Here is a 25387-nt window from a genome sequence, read left to right on the forward strand (position 1 = left end):
CCCACCAAAGTTACAGCGGGAGACCAGGAGAGAGAACCCCATCACAATTTTAGGGTCTTTGTCCGTATTTTCCCTCCTCATTTTCTCCCTTCTCCTAAAAATCCTGATGTCTTTTGCATGGGGTTTAATTGCACAGGCACCTGCAGCATTCCTGTATCTCACTCAGGTGACTGTGCCCTGACCACCAAGGCAGTGAGTGTTGATTGGCCACTCCAGTGTGGAGAGCATCACTTTTGTCTGGGATGCTTAGGCAATTTTGGTGCTTCACTGAAATCAGAGACCTCGGCATGGACCAGGGTTTGAACCTGATACTTTCCTGATTTGTATAGTTTATTATCTCACAACAGTGCCTTTACCCATAGATGTTGCATTGTTAAAGTGTTAATTGCAATCCTGTAGAGAATTGTATTCAAAAACTTGACTGTTTTAAGAACCATTTCAGTGCTGGGAGTACATTTTTAAAAAACTGTTTTCTTTTTCCAGTTCCATTTTGAGAATGTGAAGTTCATGCAGCTCCAGGTTCAAACACTTATTATTGAGAATACTGGACTCGTGCCCTGTCAGTTTGAATTCATCACCAAACTGGACGAGTCTTCATACTGCAAACCATGGTTTAGTGCTACCCCTAATAAGGGGATTTTGACTGAGGGTATGTCATTCTGTACAAAAGCATAAATGCATCTCTTTTGAACATTGAGCCCTGTTCCCAGTTTGATTTTGTGTCTTTCTTTTTTCAAATGATCAAAATTAAAAAAGAAAAGTACAGGTACCACATAGAATGTGCCTGCTGTCTTTTCACCTGGTTTTCAGTCCAGTGTATGAAGAAAGTGCTTGTAGTTAACTCTATGGATCACTCATAAAAGTGAGTTTGAGACCATTGCACCTCAGTTCCTAATGACTGTTCCTAGGACAAAATGAGCACTAAAGTGGTAATCTCATTCAGAGACACCATGGCCTTGATTTTAACCCCCCCCAACCCAAGATGGGCGGGAGAGGGTCGGGGTGGGGGGATTAAAATATCAGGATCGGGCAACCTGGCCCCATTCTCGCCCCGTTAAATTTTAAAGGGCACAGTTCAGAGCACAGACAAGGCTCCAGCAAAAAGCAGGTGGGGACCTAATTAATATTCCTAAGTCGCGGCCTGATGACATCATGGTCTGCTGCGACTTAAATTTAACAGAAAGTGAGGGGGAGGCTCGAGCTGTGGGATTCCCGGCACCTGAACCAACCCCCCAAGGTAAGTGGTGCTTTTAGCACTCCTTGTTGGCCAAGAGGAGCAGGAGTGCTCCACCTCCAGGCCGTTCAAGGAAGCCTTCGACCTCCCCCAGCTCCGATCTCCAGCCTCCCGATTGCCAACTGGATCTTCCTTTCCATTGCTGGGGACTGTCCCCGGCTGCGGCCTAGGATGTCCCTGGCCTATGACCGTCCCTGGCTGCGGCTGATGCCGTTACGATCGGCAGGGCCTCCACGTCCCCGGCCTTGCCAGGTTCTTCGACCATTTTCGGCCTACCCCACACCGTCCCCGCCTCCTTATTAATATCAGGGCCCATAAGTTTGGCTGGTGTGGAAATGGAAATGTCTTCTGAGAGTCCATTTACCCCTAAACCATGCTACACCTGACCAAGGATGACTTGATAATTACCCTGGGTGTCTAAAGGGGAACCGTGTTCCATTTCCCAGTGCCAACATTGCTCACTTTTATTTGCAGAAATATTCACCTTTTTTTTTGAAAGAACCTTCAAAGAAAAGAATTATTTGACCATAGCTTTGAATGGTGATAGCTGGAGGTAGACACTTGGTTTCACTTTGCTTTAGGTCTTTTGACCGTTGAGCATTATAGGTGCTGTGAAGATAGTCTTTAAACATACACGCTTTCTTTGATGAATATAATACCTGGATTGCCTCATAGCTCGAAGTCCAGACACAGGCATTACCCATAATGAGACACGTCAATGAGCCAGTCATTCACCGAGTTCTGTCCACCTCCTTCATACGACTGTACAAAGATCTGCAAAGGCCTGGACTCTTCAGCCTCAGCTACAGCAGAGCTAATAGGCTGTACCACATGGTCCAGGCACCTGGAGAGTTTGCTAGATCCACATAAAGCGTGGCAAACCTGCCATCCAAAAGATAGCTCCAGGTTCTTGTGAAAAGAAGTCTAAGCAGCTGGACACATGGGGCAAGAGGCATAGCCTCTTACCAAATGCACTAGTTGAAATTTAAGCACAAACAATGCAGACAGATTCCATTATCGTTAGCAGGAATCAGAAACAGGCAAATTTGTTCAGCGTTAGCCAGTCAGCAGAGCTGCTTCAGTGGTTGCTATTGGAGATTAATCTCTTTTAAAAGAAATTCACTTTTTCATACTCCACATTAAATACATGAGGAAATCAAATGCTTGGTTCTGGGAAATCCAGAGAGTGCTGATAGTAGAATCATACAGCACAGAAGGAGGCCATTCAGCCCATCATGCCCATCTTTAAAACAGCCAATCAATTAGTCCCACTCCCCTGCTCTTTTTCCATAACCCTGCAAATGTTTCCTTTTCAACTATATATCCAATTCCCTTTAGTACTTGAGGGTTGGCTGGCCTCAACTCACTCAAAAAATAGAAATAACGTTTACTTGCGAGGGTTAAGAGTTGTTTGCCCTCATTGTCTGTCCTAAATCAGCACTTGCTTCTTGATTTTGTTTTTAATGAATTGAATTATTGTGACTTTTATCTACGCAGACTAATCACAAAAATATCTTGACTGCAGTACAATTAGCATCTTAAAACACTTCTAAGATAAACAGAAAAGCGTACCCCTGCTCCTCTCAAATTTAGTGTAACATTCTTTGCAGTAATCAGATTCAGATTCAGATAGCTTGTTTTGTGTCAATGAAGCAGCTGCAATAAAAATGTTCGGTGGCAATTTTGCAGAAATCTTATTTCAGTCATGGTTTTATTTTTTTTTTCAGGAGCTAGAATAGAAATTGAGTTCGAAGTATACGTGAATAAATCTACTGCTCTCGCAATGAATGTGGGAGAGGATCACATTGGGGATATTTTAATCTTACATCTACTACGAGGAAAAGACTACTTCCTGGCCATTTCTGGGAATTACCTCCCGAGTTGCTTCGGATCCTCGTTGCAAGCGCTTTGCTACATGAGGGAACCAATCCAAGACATGCCACCTGAAAGAATAAAAGAGCTGGTGAGTAAATGAGTTTAAAATAGTGTAAAGCAGCCACAAGAAGACACCTGCAGCCATGGAAATGAACTGAAAGGGCTTGGCTTTTAAAAGTTTAGTGCAAGATGGTATAATTTTTCCTTGCTTGCTATTTTTAACATCTGCCTTGGCTCAAGGGTAGAGCACTCTTGTCCCTGACCCTCAAAGTTGTGGATTCAAGCCTCACTCCAGGACTTGAGCACATTATCTCAGCTGACACTTCAGTGCAGTACTGAGGGAGTGCTGCACTGTCGGAGGTGGCATCTTTTGGATGAGACGTTCAGCCTGCCTGTTGAGATGGTTGTAAAAGATCCCACAGCATTATTCAAAGAAGAGCAGGGAAAGTTTACTGGTGTCCTGGCCAACACCCATCCCTCAACCAGTGCCACCAAAACAGATAACCTGGTGATTTATCTCATCTGCCGTTTGCAGGACCTTGCTTTGCATAAATTGGCTGCCACATTTGCCTACATAACAGCACTGTATTTTGAATGTAATTTAATGGCTATGAAGTTCTTTTATTGCCTCGGGTCGTGAAAGGCACCATGTAAATGCAAGTTATTTAAATAGATGTTTTGGACTATGACTAAATATTTAAGTATCTTTACAATTGATGTCCTTTGAACCTCAGTGCTGCTAACTACCTTGTCATGATACAATGAGCCTGATTTTACCAGGGGTGTGGGTTCTCGGCGGGTGGGCAAGCGGGCGTGTGGGTAACGCGCCCGGTGAAATTAGTGGGTTTCCTGCGCGATCGTAGCAGGCAACCCACTAAATGGAGCCACTTACCTGCTCCTCCGGGTTCCCCGCTGCTGATCTGCGCGTCGGGCGGGCTGCGCATGCGCAGTAAGATCTGTCAGCTGGAGGTGCTCTATTTAAAGGGGCAGTCCTCCACTGACAGATGCTGCAACAAATAGCAAAGATGACTGCATGGAGCAGCCCAGGGGGAAGGCTGCTCCCAGTTTAATGATGCCTCACCCCAGGTATCAATACATGGAGTGAGGAGGAGGGGGAGGACAGAGATCTTCCACCCGGCGGGCGGGAGGAAGCGGCCTGCCTCTGCCACCGGGAAGGCCTGGCTCGAGGTGGCAGAGGAGGTCACCAGCGCCACCAACATATCGCCCACCTGCACACAGTGCAGAAGGCGGTCCAATGACCTCAGTAGGTCAGCCACAGTGAGTACACGTAGTCTTTCCCCTACACTCCGTCTGCCACATCACTGCCCCCACCCCACATCTCCTTCTGCACTGCCAACACTACTCTGTCACATCACCCCTCATACCCACTCAAACCCCATCCTCATCTTACCGGCACCTACTCACCTCGCCAGTACTCACCCCGCCACTACCACACAACCCAATCCTCATACAATCTCATGGCTCTATCCCATACTCACCCTCTCGTGCATCTCTCTCAAGGCCAGCCTCACTCAACCTGCCACCACCTGTGCTGCAGCCACAGAGCATGCATCACATATGTGCAGTAGGCAGCGTAAGGCAAACGTGTCGTGAGCATGAAGGGGATGCACAAGGGTGTTTGAGGGTTTGTCATGGTTGTTACTTCTATTAAATTTCAGAACAACTCACATTACATATTATATTGGCACCACTACTGCCATGTCTTCGCGAATCCTGTCCGGTTTGTGCAATAATGCCCGCTCCTGGGTATCACTATGAGGACCCACCACTGATGCCACACATTGTGTCACTGCAGAGTGGGTGTAGGTGTATTTGCAGGGCTCTTCTGCGCAGACGACTGAGAGACATCGGCGATGTCCCCGGTTGCACCCTGGAAGGATGTGGAGGAGAAGTTGTTGAGGGCAGTGGTGACTTTGACAGCGACAGGTAGGAAGATGGTGCACGGGCCAGCCAGGAGCAGCTCGGCATGAAAGAGGCTGCAGATGTCCACGGCTACATGTCGAGTGACTTTGAGCCTCCGTGTGCACTGCTGCTCAGAGAGGTCCAGGAGGCTGAGCCTCGGTCTGTGGAACCTGTGGCGAGGGTAGTGCCCTCTGCAACGCATCTCTCTCTGCGGTTGCCCTCCCTCCTGCTGTACAGGTGGATGTGTCACAGCACTCTGTTGTAGAGCTACACGTGTCAGAGGTGGATGGCAAGGCTGGTGATGCTGTTCGACCTCCGAGGAGGTCATGACTGCAGCTACGGCGGCCCCCATCCGCAAGATGTACATCTGAGGGGGTCCGCAAGGTAGGTACATGTCTCCGGACCCTGGGGTAAGTGTGCAGGTTGGTGACTTTGACTGTCAGGAGGAGGGTGGTGGAGGCCAAACTTTGTCCCAAGTGACAGAGTGGCCTCCTGCAATGGGTGAGGGTCTTCCCCCCCCCCCCCCCGCCCACCTGTCAAATGGACCTTTGCAGCTGCCACAGGCTGACAGCTCCAACACATCCATTCGATCTGGGAGTGTTTCCCCCAGTGTGGGAAACAGTCCCATGTTGATCCAAAATCACACACAGTCCCTTAATCAGGTCAGTTAATGACCTGAAATACCAGTATAAATACTCTCAAGTGGCATCCCGCTGGCTTTAATTGCCTGCGAGATTCCCACCAGCGGGGGCTGCGCGCGCACGCCCGCACATCAGCGGGGAACCCGGAAGTGGGCGGGATCGAGGCGGGATCCGGTCCCGCTCCTGAATTTCGCAATTTTCGGGGCCCCCCGCGCCGAGAACGCACCCGATAGCGGGTGCTAAAATTGGGCCCAATGTCTCTGCCAGGGCCACTAACGGGGGAAAAACTCACGGTCACACTTTCACCTTGGTTTTTCAGAAATAAGAATAGTTTGGACTTTACCTGGCTACCTCTATGATTCAACTCCTGAACCTTGGTTTGCTTAAAAACTGATTTTTGGAGCTGGTTTTCCACAATGTGTTTTTCATATCCAAAATTGACCTATCGAGGCCTAGGAAAACAAGTAAATACAGTTTAAAAGGTGCAGAAAATGGACAAATAATAAAGAGAACAAGGGAAAAGAGAGTGGGAATGCCAAATAAAACATTTAGAAACTTTTTCTTATTTTTATAAGTTTTCAAAAGCTTAATTTAGTAGTGTAGATTAATATTAATAGTTACTTCACCCGAATAGCTTTATTTCTGTATTATTGCAATTTATCTCAGCATCATGGTGCAGGAATTGTGAATGTAATAACCAGTTAATGCAGGAAGACTGCAATTTCCTGGCGCAGCCAGAAAAAAAGCATCTGAATTGTGCTCTCTTTGTATAAAACCCTGTCTTCTAGAAGTATTGCATCAAGCAGGCTCCTGCACTGTAACTAGTGAGGACTTTGCTAACTCCCCATTTACCCCTGTGTGGGTGGAAGCCCAGAAAAATGTGACATTGGGGCATTTAAAGAAAGAAAGACTTGTATTTATACAGCGCCTTTCACGACTTTGTGATGTCCCAGAGTGCTTCACGGTCAATGAAGCACTTTTTGAAGTGTAGTCAGCGTTGTAATGTAGGAAACGCAGCAGCCAATTTGTGCAATTTAAGATTGTAAACCTTTGAAAGAACAAACCTGCTGCATTCTGAAGATATTTGGGAACGTCATAGCATCTTTAAAAGGGAATTGGGTGGTTATTTGAAAAAGAAGAATATAAAAGGATGATGGGGAATGAGATTAGAGTAGATAGCTCCAGTTGTACAGCATAGGTACGATGGACAGCATGTGCGTGCCGTAATTTATGCGTTGCAGTAATGTCGCCCTCAGGAGGTTGGATGCTACTGCATCATTGAACCAAAGATCATCTTAAAAATAGCTCTTGCTAATTCATTGGGCACGATTCTAACATTGAAAAATGGGTGGGTTGGGGGCGGAGTGGGGGGCATTCAAAATCGCAACCACTTCAGACCCGCCTCCACCCACCCACTTCCGGTTTTCACCAGGGTGGAATGAGGGGCAGGCGACCAACCCGCTCCTAGGAGGCGGGTTGGTGAGTAAATCCTTTCAAGGAGGCTGCGCGCCTCCATTTTTGCAGAATTTCCAATTTCAACCCCTGGGGGTCAGGATTCCCGGACCTTCTCTTTTATGCGATGTGAGAGGAGGCGAGAAGACCCGAAACTAACAGGTAAGTGCCTTTATAGTACTGCTTGTGGGCCCGGAGGAGCAGGTATGCTTCCCCCAAGCCCAACAAGCCTACCTGCAGCGACCCCCCCCAACGATCGTGGACCACCCCACCGCCCTGATCGCTGATGTCCCCAACAATCGTGGACCCCCGCGATATCCCCCCCCCCCCCCCCCACGATTGCGGACCCCTGTGATGACACCCGATCCCCCCGTGACCTCCATGCCCCCTGATACTCCCGTGCCAACCCATGCCCACCCATTGCCTCCCCCCCCTCAATTCATGCAATCAAAGACTTACCTGAAGGCATCCTCTCCCTGGCTGCTGTCCCATCCAACTGAGACCAGCCTGTCAATCAAACCAGTCAGTTGGACGGCAAACCATCAAAAAAAATAAAAGTCGTCCTTACGTCAAAATCGTAAGGAGGTCCGGGAAACCCGTACTTCCGGGTTTCCCATCGGCAACTTGACCCCCCCTGCCCCCTTCCCGGCTCAGGGTCAAAATCATGCCCATTGTATTAGGTGTGGCAGGGTTAGACCTGGGTCAGGTTTCTTGTACTAATATTTATTTTTAAGTCTCCAAAGGCTTGAAAGGTGTTGTGAATACAGACTTTTGATACAGTTATTTACACGTCCTGTTTGTTTTGCGCCGCCTCAAGCTCCAGGAATCCTTTGTTGCTGAAGGCATTGTGTTGACCCATTAACAAATGCCTTCTCGGTGAAATAATGCAGAGCAGTTGTGTAACAACATACAATCTCCGTTAAACTTTCTTTGTGAGCCTAGTCAGCTCCACCACAATTTAATTTTGAATCCCTGGAGATCTCACACCCCCTGTATTGTGAAACAAGACACAGAAAAATATTCTGAATATGTATGTTTCCCTTATAAAGTGTGTTCTTACCACGGAGATGTTACTGCAGCCACCTATGGGGAGCACCAATTGCACATATGTGGCATTGTGCCTTTATATTCGATGTGTGTATGAATGTTTCTGTTGCCCCCTCTATCCATTATGAAATCCTGTTGGCATTACGTCTCCCTGTTCTAAGCACCCTGCCCTCCGTCCCCGTCCCCTCCAACTCCAAAACAAAACTATAGTTTTATGGATGATAGAATTTGTAAGAAAGAAATTAACCAGGAGTATAACTGTGGAGTGTAACTGGTAGTGAAAGAAAAAGGAAGTGGAAAGATTTTTTCCACAGATGAAAGATATGTTTTATTTCAACAGCACTGGATTTTCAATGCAATTTGTTTACTCTGCAGGAAAGAATGGCGTTAGATTACAAATATTGTGACTGCTTTCCAAATGAAGTGCCAATTGATATCCCTAAAGAAATCTGGATGATGGTTGACCACCTGTACCGCAATGCTTCACACCAGGTCTCGTCAACATGTTTATTGCAGTAGGAATTATTTCCAAAATATGAGTCTCACTCTCTTTTTTTTCTTCCCTTTTACCCCCCTGCTTTTCCATGGAATTGCAGAGTGCCTTTATTGACGTGTGTTAAATGTTGTCATTGTGTGTAGGAAGACCTGTTCCAGCAGCCAGGGCTGAAGTCGGAATTTGATGAGATTCGAGACTGCTTAGATACTGGAATACCAGATTTTCTCCGTATCCTTTTCTAAATTGTAACTGTGTTTCATAATGACTTTACAGATATTCTAAGGTATCACATTACTTGCATTTTAAGTATTGAAGTGTAGGTTTGGTGCATTGATTCTTTATCATTATGAGGGCTTTTCCTCTCATGATGGTATAACACTAAATGGTGATTAGTGAATTGCTGATAAAAGAGCTGATTAGGAATTGACAATGTGTCGTTACCGTATAATGGTGGCCACCATAATATTCCTGTCTGTATACAGTACCTGAAATCAGCCTGCAGTTTCCCATTGACCTACAGTCGAAAAAACTGAGTTTACAGCCTATACTTCACCATCAGAATTGGACATAAATCTTGAGGCAGCAGAGAAAGACAGAAATAATGAAAACTCAGGCCTATCTTTATACATCTCGTGTTAACTGAATATGACCTGCACTCAGTTTCTGGTCCAAGGGAAATGTTGCAACAAAGTGCTCTTTGTAAAGTTGAAGTTTTTAACAATACGATTTGTTTTTAATCACATCCATGAATTTAAATAGCTCCCCTGCATACCATGCACCATTTCCCATGGCAGTCAGTTTGAGATTGCTCTAGCAAGGAGCCAGCACAGACTCGATGGGCTAAATGGCCTCCCTCTGTCCTTCAAAACTCTATGGCTCAATGAAAAGATGGCAGCTGTCTTGTTCCAAGGCTCTGAGTATCTGCCATCAACTAGCAACTGCAAGATGTGCAATAGCGGTGTATTTGTGTGTGTGTGCATGTATACACAAACATAATGATTTGTTTTGCCTACATAACAACAGCATCTACACTTGAAAAGTAATTCATTGGTTGTGAAGTGTATTGGAGTGCATTGAAGAGATGATAAATGCAAGCTCTTTATTTTATGAAGGGGAAATCGTGTCTGACAAATTTATTAGAGTTCTTTGAGGAAGTAACGGGCAGGGCGGATAAAGGGGAACCAATGGATGCAGTATATTTGGATTTCCAAAAGGCATTCGATAAGGTGCCACATAAAAGATGACTGCACAGGATAAGAACTCATGGTGTTGGGGGTAATATACTGGCATGGATAGAGGATTGGCTAACTAACAGAAAACAAAGAGTCGGGATAAAAGGGTCATTTTCAAAATGGCAATCTGTAACTCGTGGGGTGCCGCAGGCATCAGTGCTGGGGCCTCAACTATTTACAATATATATCAATGACTTGGATGAAGGAACAGAGTGTCTTGTGGCCAAATTTGCTGATGATAAAAAGATAGGTGGAAAAGCAAATTGCGATGAGGACACAAAGTTCTGCAAAGGAATATTGACAGGTTAAGCAAATGGGCAAAAATTTGGCAGATTGAATATAATGTGGGAAAATGTGAAGTCACCCACTTTGGGAGGAAAAATAAAAAAGCAAAATATTATTTGAATGGAGAAATACTACAAAATGCTGCGGTACAGAGGGATCTGGGTGTCCTCATACATGAAACACAAAAAGTCAACATACAGGTGCAGCAGGTAATCCAGAAGGCAAACGGAATATTGGCCTTTATTTCTAAGAGGATGGAGTATAAAAGCAGGGAAGTCATGCTACAACTGTACAGGGTGCTGGTGAGACCACACCTGGAGTACTGCGTACAGTTCTGGTGCCCTTATTTAAGGAAGGACATACTTGCATTGAAGGCAGTTCAGAGAAGGTTCACTAGGTTGATTCCGGGTATGGAAGGGTTGTCTTATGAGGAAAGATTTAACAGGTTGGGTCTATACTCATTGAAGTTTAGAAAAATTAGAGGAAATCTTACTAAAACATACAAGATTCTGAGGTGACTCGATAGGGTAGATGCTGCGAGGATGTTACCCCTCATGGGGGAATCTAAAACTAGGGAGCATAGTCTCAGAATAAGGGGTCGCCCGTTTAAGACGGAAATGAGGAGGAATTTCTTCTCCCAGAGGGTCGTGAATCTTTGGAATTCTTTACCCCAAAAAGCTGTGGAGGCTGAGTCATTGAATACATTCAAGGCTGAGTTAGACAAATTTTTGATCAGCGAGGGAGTCAAAGGATATGGGGAAAAGGCGGGAAAGTGGAGTTGAGGTAAAAATCAGATCAGCCGTGATCTCATTGAATGGCGGAGCAGGCTCGAGAGGCCGAATGACCTACTCCTGCTCCTATCTCTTATGGTTACAATTATCTTCCACTCTACACTTTCCCCATATAGTCTGTACGGATATATTTGCTGACCAGCATTGTTCCACAATTCCTCTTCAGGATATCTTGACCTGGACGTTAACCCATTTGTTTTAGACTGGTTAAAGCGTCCAATTATAAAAGCGCATTATGAGTTCCCATAGGAACAGCGTTGGTTGCCTAAGGTACCCCATTACCACAAAGTGTAAGAGTAATGTTGTATCACGTGGGAGGGGATTCATTATGAAGTCCCCCCCCCCCCCACTCCCTGCAGGAAATAGGGGCAAATGGGATGTAGGCAACCTTCCTTATTTATGATGTCACTAGAGTAGAACTTCAGGTTGACAGTTTGCAGGAGTGGTTTGCACAAAACAACGACTGCAAGGTTTACACTGACCAGCAATTCTAAGATGTGGAGATGCCGGTGATGGACTGGGGTGGACAAATGTAAGGAATCTTACAACACCAGGTTATAGTCCAACAATTTTATTTTAAAATCACAAGCTTTTGGAGATTGAAAGAGATAATCTCCGAAAGCTTGTGATTTTAAAATAAAATTGTTGGACTATAACCTGGTGTTGTAAGATTCCTTACATCAGCAATTCTAAAGCATGGTAACAAAGTGCAACAGAGAGACACCAGTAAATGGACAAATATACTGTGGAAATTCTGGAACAGTTCAGTTTAAACTTTTATTTGTGTAGCAGTATTAGGTTGGAAGGAAAGTTAATTGCACTACTAAAGTGATATATTTGTGATATATTTTTAACCTTCTCTTTCTGTGCTCAAGAGAGTTTCTCCTGTGAGACTAACTAATGTATTTTCTGGGCACAAGTGACATGAAGTACCTTGTCTTTTTCCTTAACTTGTGTTTGCAGCTGGCAATAACCATTCTGTGTCTGAAGCTTTGATGCTCTTTCTGGATGCCCTTCCGGAGCCAGTAATCACTTACAACCTGTATGAGAATTGTTTACAGAGTTCCAACAGCTACATACTGAGTGAACAGGTAAAGACTATTATCCAGCTTCTTTATGGCCAGTGTAGACTGTGTGTATTCCCAGTTTCATTATATGAGGTAATTATGGGCAAATCACAGCGGAGGGCTGAGATCACGTGACTGGTCACTTGCTAAGTCTGCCTGTCTGACGTTGTCGTGCATAAGCCAGAATTTCCTTCAATTGTACATCGAGAAGGCTGAAGCCATAATTTCAGGGCCCCACAAAACTCCACACCTACGATATTGACTCATATCACGCACCTTTGCTCAGGCTGAGCCAAGCTGCACTTATTTCCATCTCTAACACTGCCCGTCTCTACCCGTACCTTATTCCCACTGCCACTGAAACCCCTGTTCACAGTTTTGTCACCTCTACACTTGACTTCTCCAATGTCCTCTTTGCTGGCATGCCAACCTTCATAAACTCAAAATTGTTCAAAGTCCCCTGCCCACGTCCTGTCCCACACTGAGTCCTTGTCGCTTACACTCGCTTCCCATCTCCCAAGAGATCAAATTTGAAGTGCTTGTCCTCATCTACAAGTCCCTCCACTGCCTTGTCCTATCCTATCTCCACCATCTTCTCCAGCGTTACATCACCTCCCCTCCAATGCTTGGACTTTGGTTCTCCTGGGCATTCCGCTCGCTGCACTCACCTTTGCCCACACAGCCTTTAGCTGCCTCAGCCCTACTCCATGACTTCCTCCTCAACCTATTCCACCTCTTCACCCCCCTCTCCAACTTTAAAAACCCTCCTCAAAATCAATCTCTTTGATGAAACTTTCTGTAATCTCTCCTTACTGCCCTGTAAAAACTTGGCATCTACTTTTTATCTTCTCTGAGAAGTGCCTTGGGATATTTTTCCATGTCAGAGGTGCTATATAAATACAAATTTTGATGATGAATTTATCCTCCATCTGTAAACTCAAGTGAGAAGAATATTTTTGTTACGCGTTTTAGTGAACAGTGAATGAGTTATACCCAACATAATGTCACCTGCATTTCTGTACCTTTTTATCCTCTGTTAGGCTGTCTCCATGCTACCTCAATGCCATAAGAATGTATTCAATTATTTAATGGCTTTTCTTCGAGAGCTTCTGAAAAATGCAGCTTACAACAATCTTGATGTACCTACACTTGGTAAGTTAAAAGATTCCTCTCATGGACAATTGCAGTAAACTATGTATTAGAGAGAATAAAATCAAATACTAATTGGAGAATTGCATGTTGAGAACCACTTGGACTTGATGGCCTAGAAATTCAGACAAGCCCATTTCTGGTAAGATCCCTGCGCCTGAATGGAGAGGACCGAGGCACCTCCGATATGGGGCCTCAGGCCTTGAGTCGGGAGGGGAGGGCGATCGGGCCGGGAGGGGTGGGCGATCGGGCCTTGGGCCAGGAGGAGTGGGCGATCGGGGACCGGGCCAGGAGGAGTGGACGATCGGGGATCGGGCCAGGAGGGGTGGACGATCAGGCTGGGAGGTAGCAGTGGTCTGGGGGAAGTGGCCCGTGTTCTTTTAATGTGGGGTCGGGAGAAACACTCGTACTCCTCCCGGTTCCACATTATGGGGGCCTTCCTACTAGTCAGCTTCCCCATTATGCCGTGAGAGTTCAGCACGTGGCCAGTGGGGCGTTCAAAAGTCGAAAACAGATCCTGCGCGGGACCCTAATTTGAATAAATTAATTTGGCCTTTAAATGTTCCCAATGTGCGCTCCTGTCACCAGTGTACCTACCTTATCCAATATGGCAGGCGGCATGCTTCCGGCCTGTGGAATTGGGAGCTTAGTTGGCCGGTCAGTGTGCAAAAATTGGGTGCAGCGCGACCGAATTTCTAGGGCGTCATTTCTCCAGTGTTAGATTTTACTGAATAGCGGATGAACAGTGAGTTTCAAAAGTGTGGTATGATGTTGGGTCGAGTTGTGGTTGAAGGGACATTTTCTACTTGGAAGTTTAGGTTTCCTTATTGGCGAGTGTATCATTTTCTGTAAATGAAAGGGAAACGACTGCTTTCAGTTTACAAATTAAGCATGTGCTGGGCTATCTATATAAGGAAAGAAAGTAGATTCCTTGAAATGGTACATGATATGTAAAACAATAACTTTGTCACAAAACTCATGGCTCCTGAGATTATTTTCACTACTGACCACAATACTCACCCTCCTCCGGTTCAGTCTTGCTTTCCTCAGACAAATCTAACATAGGTTGCTTCTATTGCGTTTGAGGGGTGCTCTAGCACTGACCTTGATTTGGATTTGAAGTGAATTACTTGGAGCACATTTGTACTTTGGATCCGCTTGAATTTTTATATGCAGTCCAAGTGCTCAGTGCTCCTTAATAAGATTTAGAAGTCCCACCTGAATGCTCCAAGCAGGGAGCTCTCCGCTCCCAAAATCCCATAGACAGATTTCGCACTCAAAAAATGTTGTCCTACCAGCTCCAATTGAAGGGTAAAAGAAAAGAGTAGTTCGAAAGATAAGAAAAATAAACTTGCATTTATCTGGTGTTTTATCATGGCTCTCAAAAACATCTCCATGTGCTTCGTTCATAGTAAATTACTTTGAAGAGCGGTGAAGTGACACTGAGCCTGGGACCACTGGTGGCCACTCCGGAAACTCCCACAAAAATTTGTTATGCTTATATTTTTCTGACCCCACAGAACTACTGCAGGCCATTGCCAGCCTGGGCTTGCCCCATCGGCCTCACCGTCCCCTCCCACTCCCCACCCTCTTGGACCTTCATGTAGCTGTCACTGGCTTCCCAGCTGGCCGACATTCCTTGTTGTCACCACAAGGTGGCACAGTACACAGACTGAAGGTTCCCGTGCTGTGCAGACTCAGCATCAGACTGATTTCCCAACTTTCTGAGCTGTGTTGGCATTACTGAGATTACTACACAAGCGCAATTAATCCCACCCAAACACTCTGTACTCCCGGCATTCCTCTTTTAAACTTGGGCCTAAATAAGGACGGTAAGAGTAACAGTATGGAATAATTGAACTGTCCAAATACTGGAATCTGCACTGTGCAAAATATATTGAAATTTCATTCTACGATCTATAGTACCTCACAAGTTAACAGCACAGAAGGAGGCCATTCAGCCCATCATGCCTGTACCAGCTCTTTGCTAGAGCAATCCAAAACTAATCCCGCTGCCCTGCTCTCTTCCCAGAGCCCTGTATCTTACTCTATTTCATGCAAAACTCTGCCGCCCGTACTCTAACCAACATCAAATTCTGCTCACCCATCACCCCTGTGCTCGTTGATCTACAGTGATTTCCAGTCCATAAATGCCTCGATTTTAAAATTCTCATCCTCTTGTTCAAGTCCCTCCATGACCTCGCCCCTCCCTAACTTCCTCCAGCCCTACAACCTTCCAGGAACTCTGCATTCCTCCAACTCTGGACTCTTGCACATACCCCACTTCCTTTGCCGCACCATTGGCAGCCATGCCTTCAGCCGTCTAAGCCCTAAGCTCTGGAATTCCCTCCCTGAACCTCTCTGTCTCTCCATCTCTCCTTTAAGACCTGCCTTAAAACTTACCTCATTGACCAAGATTTTAGTCACCTGTCCTAATATCCCCTTCTTTGGCTCGGTTTCAATTTTTGGCTGATTACGCTCCTGTTAAGTGTCTTGGGACATTTTCTTATGATAAAGTGCTATATAAATACAAGTTGTTGTCATTTCATATATTTATCTAATGTAACCACTCCCTGTGGCAAAGCATTCCATACTCCAACAACTACCATTTTCACCCTGTTAGTGGCAATTTTAAATTGATAGCCTCTTTTCACTGACTCTCCAACCAGAGGAAATAATCTTTATTTATTCTATCAAAACCCTTCATAATTTTAAAAACCTCTGTGAATTCTCCTCTTAGCCTTCTCTGCTCTAGTGGAAGCAGTCCCTGTGTCTCATACTCATGACTATAGTTTCCCATCCCTGGTAAAGCCACACTGTATGCTGTAAATGGCTTTAACATTCACATCTGCTAAAACATTGCATACAGCAAAGCTCACTGTACCATTGCTGATTGAGAATGAAAGACAATTCTGAATTTAACAGTTTCTAAGAATATTTTGGAAGCTTGCCCATATCAGGCTTTCACAGACAAGTGAGATGTGGGCAAGGCAGCATTTATCACCCATCCCTAGTTGCCCTGAGGACATTAAACGCCAACCGTATAGTGTAGAACTGAAATCACTTGCAGGCCAGACCAGGTAGGGGTGACAGGTTCCCTTCCTTGAAGGACATTAGTGAACCAGTTGGGTTTATGACAGTCCAGAGCTTTCATGGTGATTATCTGTTACCAGACCACGCATTACAGATTTATTGAATTCAGTTTGCCATGATGGGATTTGAATTATAATTTGTGACCCAGATAAAAAGGGTGATATAGTAAACAGCACATTGACAGCTGAAGTCCATGAGGAAGTAATTCTGAGCGCAACTTCTGTTGTTTATTGCACTGAAAAAGGTCGCTGTGGAATTAAATTCATGGGGGAAAGGTAATGGTGCAGCATACTGAGCTCAACTTCACCCATTTGTGCCACAAGCAATATCAGCAACAAGTTGTCAGCTTGGCTTAATGGGCAGTAATCTTGCCTCTGAGTCAGAAGGTAGTTGGTTCAAGCCCCACAACAGTTGTACCCAAACTAGGCTGACACTGTTTGTGGGATCTTGCTGTGTACAAAATGGTTGTGTTTGTCCACATAGCAGTCACTGTACTTCAAAGTAATTCATAGCATTTGAAGCTTCGTGAGATGTTTCTGAAAGAGCTGATAAAAACATTGAGTAAATGCAAGTCTTTTTCTAAATGTAAAACCCTCTGAGCATTTTGGCACAAGCTGCAGTCTCCTTCAGCGCTGTGCAGATTTTAACAATGTATCCAGTTTTAAAATGTCAAGTTCTTGGATCCACCATTGCACTTTTCAGTGCACAGTGAAGATGTGACTTTAACACAGTGACAGTAGCGAATGCGAATCAGCTGTCGTGTTTACAGGCGAACCTGCTACAGTCTCTAACGTATGACCAACCCCTTAAGAAATATGATATTGTCTGAAAGCAACAACAATTTCTGTAAACAGTTCCTGTTGTTACACGTCTACTGTAGAAAGTGATTCTCATTCTTTAACCAGCACTTCTAACAGTGTCTTTATTTTGAGAGATCCTAGCGTTTTGTCTTTGACTAATCCAGTAGTGGTATGTTGTGTATCAGTGTAATCGACAGCCTCTTCGATGATCCAGTAGGAGTGTGGGATAGTTCTATTGAAGACAGAACGTGGTGTTTGTGCTGAGAAATTCTGTCAAGGACACTTGATACAAAATCAGTGAATGGAAATCAGATGGCGTCGGAGAGTAAAAAAATGTTAAAATGAAATTCTGACAACTATTAGGCCATAGATGTGTTGTAGTACACAAGGGTAATAACAAAGGAAATCTGCATAATCCTTGTACACAAATCCGGAGAGAATGAAAGAAAGCCTTGGATTTGTATAGCGCCTTATTACATATTTCAGAAATGTCAGGAAACGTTTTGCATACTGAACTTCAAAGTAATTCAGTGTGAGTGTAGGCAAAGTAACCTAGGGCAGGCCCACAGGATATGTCATAAATCTGGCGTTTCACTTCTCCAGCTCCAGCACTGAACAGTGCACCTGATCCTATAGGGGTAACGTGCACTATGTGTGGTGTTTCCAGTTGTAATAGCTGGATCGTTCCTGCTGTTCTATGAACATTGGGAGGTGCCCAAGAGCACGCAACTCAACTTGGGCAGATCTCGTTCACTTCCCAGTGAATAATTTCAGGGCGAGCGAGACTCCAGTGGCCTGAGAGGATTCCTGTACCCCCACCTCTGTATGGGATGGTTCATGGCACAAGACCAGTGAGGGATGAGAGGATTTATTTTTTTAAAGAAGTGTCGTAATACATCAGATGCAGAAAATGATGATTTCATATGCAAAATGCTGAATATTTGTCCCATATCCCACACTTCACCTGGTTTTGTGAATCAGGATTATATTCTTTAATTTTAAATTTACAAGCCACTCTTCCTCTCTCCACAGCGAGCATCTTTGGAGCGTTATTGCTGAGACCACTTCCCTGTGCCGTGAGGCAGTATGACACCATTAATAGTAAGAAGGCAGCACAGCTGTTCATTGCACGTTTGCTTACAATGAAAGATGGTTAAACTGAAGCAGCCTGACGCAGCCCAACATAGTGTTTATTTTCTAGTGTTCAATAAAATTGTACAATTTCATTCAAGAGTATTTTTATATGAAGATAAAGGTAAACACCTTTACAATTATGCAAGTGTTTTTGGTATACAAAGCTAAGATTCTAATTATTTTGTAATGTAACTTTTTCCATTAGTATATTTAAAGGTTCCGACCTGGAATCATTCTGATCACCTCTATTTTATAGAAGCACATTGAAATGTTATTAACGTTGCATCTTGTCATGCATCAGTGGCAGGGAACTGACAGTTTTGCATGCAAATGGTCTTTTACAGTTTGTAAGTAAAGTCCCCACCACTTACACCGTCCCCTTTATCCTGGACTGTCGCCTATATCGGGCAAATGGCACTAATCATTTTTCATTACCATAGGCGTCAATTACAGAGGCGCCGCTTAAACCGTATTAAGCGCGCCGACTATTTTGGGCAGTTCAAGAAGCTGTTCGCATCTTGTTAAAGTGCGATTACCTGTGATTAAGTTCTTTCAGGCAGCCTTATGTGACTTATGCTGAAACTCGAGCTGCATTTACAATACCTGCTGTAGTGGTGAAACTGACCAGACTGCTGCAAACTTCAGCCCCGTTCAGCTCTCCATAGCTGAATAAGATGAAAAGCTTCCACCTCGCATAGCTTGTCTGTAGCCTGGTGTATTTTCCACCAATATAATTATAAGAAATATTAACAATATAGAAGCTCAGAAATCCTCTTCAGATCACCAACAGCAAATTCCGACTGGGAGCGGGAAAGAAGTGGAGAGACTGCCTGCAAGGGGCCACTTCCTGACTGTTACTTCGGAGAATCACCTCCGAGAGAGAGAGGTGGGGGGGACGGTGGGAAGGGGATCGGAACTCAAATCCCAGAGCTGACAGTACTTAAATAACAATGTTAAGTTTTAATTTCTGAAGTTGTCAAAATTCTACTTAAAATTGATCTAAGCTGATACACCGGCCACAGCGTATAATGTGCAAACCACGCCCGCTATGTGCGGTGGTAACTGTACTACAGTCACATGAAGCTTGCCCCCGCGTTAAATATAATGTGTTACCTTTTGGAATTGAAGAAGTACTGTAATGATAGATCCAATTCCAGACCAAAATACTGGAGAAAAAAATAATTTCATCACTTTGTCTAGAAAAATATAGAGAGCCAGTGAGAAAAGCGGAACCTGACTTGCATACAAAATATTTCCTGTATTTATACAAACTGAACCATCAGAACAAAGAGTTTTTATCTAAATGAGAAATGTGCAGAAGTGGGTGAGAGATGAGCGGGTGGAGCAATGTGCAGCGTGCATAGATCCCAGGTCTCATTTGAAACAAGTTTTCCTTGAACTGATGTTATATGACGGATTTGGGAGCTTTTTATTCTTTCCATGGTGGGATCCTGCTAAATAGTTTGCCAAGAAATGTTAGAGCAGGATTTCTGTAAAAATTTGTAAATCTTTGTACCATAGCCCCTTCAATCTGAGTAAACAGACACTGAATAAAAACAAAGGTATTTTAAATGCAAGTGATTCAACACCTAAGACATGTTGCTGTTTCCACATGAAATGGTGAACCCAGCATTAAATCTAGATGCTTGGGTGAATGTTTTAATCCTTGATCAAGATTCTTTTGTATTAAGATATTGTACTTGGATAAATAATATCATGTAGTAGGAGTGAGTTGGAAGTGATTTGTTCCATTGAAATTGTATACGTGGATCAGGTGGGGGGTTTTATACCTAGAATCCACTGTAGTGGAGCTTATGACTGCTTTATGTTTCCATACTGTAAATCATGTCCAGCACTGCATTAGTAGAAATGGGCACAGGCAGGATCCTGCAGTCCATTTATCCCGTCTGACACAGACAAGCTTCCAATTGGTTTGACATTGCACTTTCCATTTTACTGACACATTTTGTTTACTTTTCACAGCCTGAAGTAATATCATGAATTTTTTTTCCTAAATGCATTTCCAAAGCTTTGCTTTGCTAAGGATTTTGTTGTAATGAGTGGTCATGGATGTTAGTCAAAACTCAGGGATTCCACCAAGATGTAATTATGCACTCATGTCCTCTTCTCTTCCGTCTTTTTTCCTATGAGAGGCATTTACCTTTTTTATCCCCCTCCCCACACAGTTTTCCCCCTGAGTCCCACTTGAGAGCCATGACCTCTTGAAGCCAGGAGGGGAGTGAGCATATCGCAGGAAGCTCGTTCCCAAACCGCCAGTTGCAACGCTGCTCTTGACAATCTGCCAGGGGACGGCTGACAGTAGCCAAGTGATGACTTTCCATCTGATATATAATTTTTTCCAGGCCCTTTTCATGGAGTCCCCGACCTCCTGTTGAGCAGCTCCCCACAGCAACATCGCTGAGAGGGGGAGCTTGGCAGCGTTGGAAGCTTGTAGCTGCATCCCTGCACTACATCCCTCCTCTGCTCCAATACTATTGCATTCCAATACAAATAGCCATCATGCCACTCGGTCTCTTCCACCTTCACTGACTGCTGATGCTGCCTGCTGAGTTATTTGCGTAGTGCTGAAACACGCACACTTCAAATGCACAGGTAACCAATTCAGCAAAGTGTAAGATTGTTTTTTTTTACACCATATGATAAATTGTTCCTTTGTGATCTTCAGGATCTATGCATGGCCTGTCCCATACTGTGTCTGTTCCCAGGTTTATGCTCCTGGGATGTATTTGGTATTTGAGGACTTCCACTACTGAAACTATTTAAATTTCGGAAAAATTGCTGCTTTATTTAAAAGGTATTTTTAACTGCACGGTCCTTGAAACTATGTTGTAACGGCAGTGGGTGTGATGTGACGGGTTCTGGATTGATAGTTCAGTGGTAGGCTGTAAAGATTTTCAAATAGTGAACTTGAACTTGAATGCTGAGTCACTGACATCACAAAATAATTACAGATAAGGAATGCTATTTGGCCTATCTTAGTTCATCCATCTAGACTGACCGTAAAGTCCTCCCATTGCATCATCCAGTTGGTTATTCAATGATTCCAGGGTTTTTGCTTCCACTGCTTTATCTGGAAGTCCATTCTACATGTTGAGCAGTCTTTGTATGAAGAAAAACTTCCCATTATCAGTCTGAAATTTGCCTTTTACTAGTTTGAACCTGTGACCCCTTGGCCTACTCGCGCAGTTTAAAGTAATTTCCCAGATTTACCTTTTCCATACTGTTCACAATCTTGCATATGTCTACAAGATAAACTCTCAGGCATCTCTTTTCGAGGTTGAAAAGTCCAAGTTTATCCAGTCTTTCCTCATAGCTCAGACCTCTGAGATGGGTTCATTCTTGTGCCTCTTTTTTGCACTGGACTTTGGACTTGAATATCTCTCGTGTCTCAGTGACCAGAACTAGACACTGTACTCGAGGTGTGGTCTGACCAGAACATTCTACTGTTTGATCATGACTTCTTCTCACTTTTATTCTATTGATTTGGCTATGTAGTTCAACATTCTATTGGCTTTGTTGATTATTGCTCTGCATTGGTAACACATGTTGAGTGTCAAGTCTACAAAGACCCCGAGGTCTCTTTTAACTTCACCATTAACTATTTCAACATCACTCGTGGAGTACATGTGTCGTCTATCTTCCTATGTGCAATACTTTACACTTGTCTGCATTACATTTCATCTGCCATTGTTCTGCCTACATACATATTATGTCCAGCTCATTCTGTAACTTCTGAGCTGCCTCCTCCCATTCAACTGCCCCTCCTAGTTTGGTACCATCTGCAAATTTAACCAATTTGCATTGGGTTTCTAAATCCAAGTCATTGGTTTAAATTAGAAGCAGTAGGGGTCCCAACACTAATAGCTGGCGCCCCCCCCCACACAGAGTACTTCAGCCTCCCCAATGCAACTTCTAGAATAAGTAACCATTGTTATCTACCCTTCTGAATCCATATCCAGTCCCGCACCAAGTTCTGCTCATACATCACACCTCTCCTTGCTAACCTACAATGGCTCCAATTTAAAATTCTCAACCTCATGTTTAAATCCCTTCTGCTCGTGACCCTCCCTATCTCTGTAACCTCCTTCGTCCTACAACCCCCCCCGCCCCCCCCGTCCATTCCTCCCACTCTGGACTCTTATGCATCCCCCTATATCTGCCCTACTATTGGTGGCAGTGCCTCTAGCCATCTAAGCTCCATGCTCCCGAAGCCCCTCTGCCTTTCCACATTCCTAAACTCCTTCAATAACCTCCTTAAAACCCACCTCTTTGAGCAACCTTTTGGTCACCCCTCCTAATATCTCCTTCTTTAGCTCAGCATCCATTTATTTCTGATTATGCCTCTTGAGACTTTTTTCTACATTAAAGGCGCTATATAAATTAGATTGTTGTTTAATCCATATTGAACTAAGTGTTACTGTACAGACAGTCTTCAATTTTACACCTGATAATCGAATCCATTATTTTACACAGGATTGAAGTGAGACTAATGGGTCTGTAGTTGCCTGTGTCTGATTGTCACCCTTTTTGACTCTGGGCATTGGCCAGTTTCCAATCTACTAGAAGCCCCCAGTGTCCAGTGGCTCCCTCATATTGATTGTCAGTGCCTCTATATTTTCCTCCCCGATCTCCTTCAACACTCTGGAATAAATACCATCTGTTCCTGCGATTTAATGTTTTCGAGTCATTTTAACCTGTCTAGGACTTCCACCTCAGTTATATCGAAGTCATTCATTTTTCCTGGGATAACTCTTTGCTCTTATTGTTCATGTCTTCCCTTGTGAATACTTGGAGGAAGTAGCCATTCAAAATGTGCTTGTCCTGTTATGTGCTTGTCCTGTTTTGAGCCTGTTTGTATCTTTAAGGTTCTTACCCCTTCTCTGGCAGCCCTCTTACTATTGAATTTTTTTTTTCCCAAAAATATACTTTATTCATAAAATTTGCAGCAATACATACAATACATTTGTCATATCACATTCCAAATGTACACAATACAGATTATACAATTTGCAGGTTACATCAAGTACAGTTCAATGAACACAATTGAAATACTGAAAGAATTTCTTACTGTTACATTTTGCATCTGCAGCTATGCTTTTATCTTAAGTCTCTCTTTGTCCTTCTGATCACCCTTTTAACATGTTTCTGCATGTTCTTATATTAATCCCAGGGAGCTCCATCCCCTTTCTCCTTGCAGGATTTGACAATTGTAAACAATTTTACAACACCAAGTTATAGTCCAACTATTTTATTTGAAAATCACAAGCTTTCGGAGGCTTCCTCCTTCCTCAGGTGAATGTGGAAATGAAAGGCCTCGTTCTCTAGAATACTACTGTTATTGGCCACAAAGGAGACAATGGTAAATCATTGACTGAGGCAAATTAATACACTGAATTTTCTTCTCCTTCAGCTGGTAGTTTCTTGATCCCAGCTATGATTGTGCTCTTCTCATTTGTCTCCCATTCAGAACAACATGGCCAGGGGCAATAACTCAATGTGCAATTAAGCGGCCATCCTCTTGCACAAGCTATTATCAACCACCAGGATAGATCAGGAAAACTGGTGTATATACCGGCTTCTAAACCTAGCAGACACAGCGATGGTATATTACTGTATCGAATATGGCACGGTGGTGTCTGGGCTGAGGCCCAAAGTGCATGAAAAACTTTGAGGTGTATACTAAGTGAAGATCTCTCCCTTTTAATTAAACATGAATTGGAAGTAATGAGACCAAAAAGAGAGAAAATAAATAATCTTTTTTCTTTTAAATCTTCACAAGAAAACATACTTTGTCCATCGGGCGAGTGATGTACTCTGCGGCACCAGGTAACACCCAGGTTAATTCCCATAACTGCTGTGATGAGTCCTGATTTCAGCCATACCATCTGGGGGGAGGTGCCAAACAAAAGCAGCATCCTGAGAGAGGGAGGATGGGAGGGAAAGTTAATATGTACCTCACAGTGACCAGTTCTCGAGCCCTAGGCAGCATGAGAACAGGCCATTGGCCGGCCTTCTCAATCCCAGGGCGAATCATAGTTTTTTAAGTGATGTACATCATCTGTTCAAAATAAATCTGCAGAGTCTGCAAATGTTGAACGAGAAGCCCGTAGAGTACTTCCAATATCACCTTCAAGGGCTTCCAGTAGCTCTTGCTGTAGAGCGATGGACTCCAATGCCTCAGGCACGAGTTCGCCAGGCTGATTGACAGAGCACCTTGTGGTAGCACAGTGCTTCATCTTAAGGAAAAGTGGGGGTGGAAAGATAATCAGTGTGATCTGTCCTATCCGCCAACAATAGTGGAGAGATCTGCAGCAGATGCCACCCTACCCACCTGACTGCATGGAAATGAGAAGAAAGCAAGGTTCGGGGGAAGAGAGACATACTTAATCATTTAAAGCATGCTATCAAAGACTGTGCAGTTAACATGTACCTGAAAGAAACTTCAGCAGCAAAGTTGTTATTGAGGAATCGTACCTGTGCCGATATTGTTTACAGGGACGTTGTGTTTGGCCACCCTTCCTGTCTGTGTTTGCTGAAAATTGTGGTGCATTCTGCATCAAAATGGGTCACTGCATCGCAAAACATGTACACATCAAATAATAAATATGACAGGCAACTGTCATTCTCTGCCCCATGGACCAAGACAGTGCCCCTGTAACTAGGACCAAGTGAAGCAGTGTTTCATATTCTGTTATGTAAAGTGTTGCCTTCCTATGTATGTGATTGAATTAAAATTATTTATACATTGACAAAGGTCTTCATTATTTTTAATATTGTGGAGCTCGTCAATGTCACAGCACGAATAAGAACATCTTAATATCCTAGTGTTATGCATCATTTTGTACTGTAAACAAATCTCAGTCTTTTATAGCTTTGACCTGAAGTTAAATTCTTATGTCAGTTTTCACCTTACACAATTTTCATGCTTCTTGCATTTTCGGTTTGATCCCCCCCCTCCCCCCCCAATCTAGTCATTTTGGTAGCAGACACATCCTGCAAGATTAGTAAATTTTGGAACATAATTTCAGCTCCAGGATGAGCCCGTGGTGTTTGGAATTTGACTGGGGTGAAACGCAGCTTCTTTCCACTATGGCCATTACGTCCAATGAAGCAAAGTGGCTGGTTGTAAAAACTGGGCTGGCCCAGC

General features: G+C 43.9%; 1 protein-coding gene across 3 annotated transcripts in view; it reads left to right on the forward strand.

Moving 5' to 3' along the window:
- The window catches only part of inpp5b (inositol polyphosphate-5-phosphatase B), a 147725-nt gene extending 122732 nt beyond the window's left edge, over positions 1-24993 (forward strand). For all 3 annotated transcript variants that reach the window (XM_068006431.1, XM_068006430.1, XM_068006432.1), the window contains 7 exons: positions 484-649; positions 2962-3197; positions 8548-8664; positions 8812-8896; positions 11940-12067; positions 13084-13195; positions 18118-24993. In XM_068006431.1, the coding sequence (XP_067862532.1) occupies positions 484-649; positions 2962-3197; positions 8548-8664; positions 8812-8896; positions 11940-12067; positions 13084-13195; positions 18118-18242 (969 nt within the window). In that variant the 3' untranslated portion in view covers positions 18243-24993. The remainder of the gene's footprint in view (positions 1-483; positions 650-2961; positions 3198-8547; positions 8665-8811; positions 8897-11939; positions 12068-13083; positions 13196-18117) is intronic.
- Positions 24994-25387: the final 394 nt, after the last annotated feature.

Source organism: Heptranchias perlo, chromosome 26 (assembly GCF_035084215.1).
Source record: "Heptranchias perlo isolate sHepPer1 chromosome 26, sHepPer1.hap1, whole genome shotgun sequence".
Taxonomy (NCBI): Eukaryota; Metazoa; Chordata; class Chondrichthyes; order Hexanchiformes; family Hexanchidae; genus Heptranchias; species Heptranchias perlo.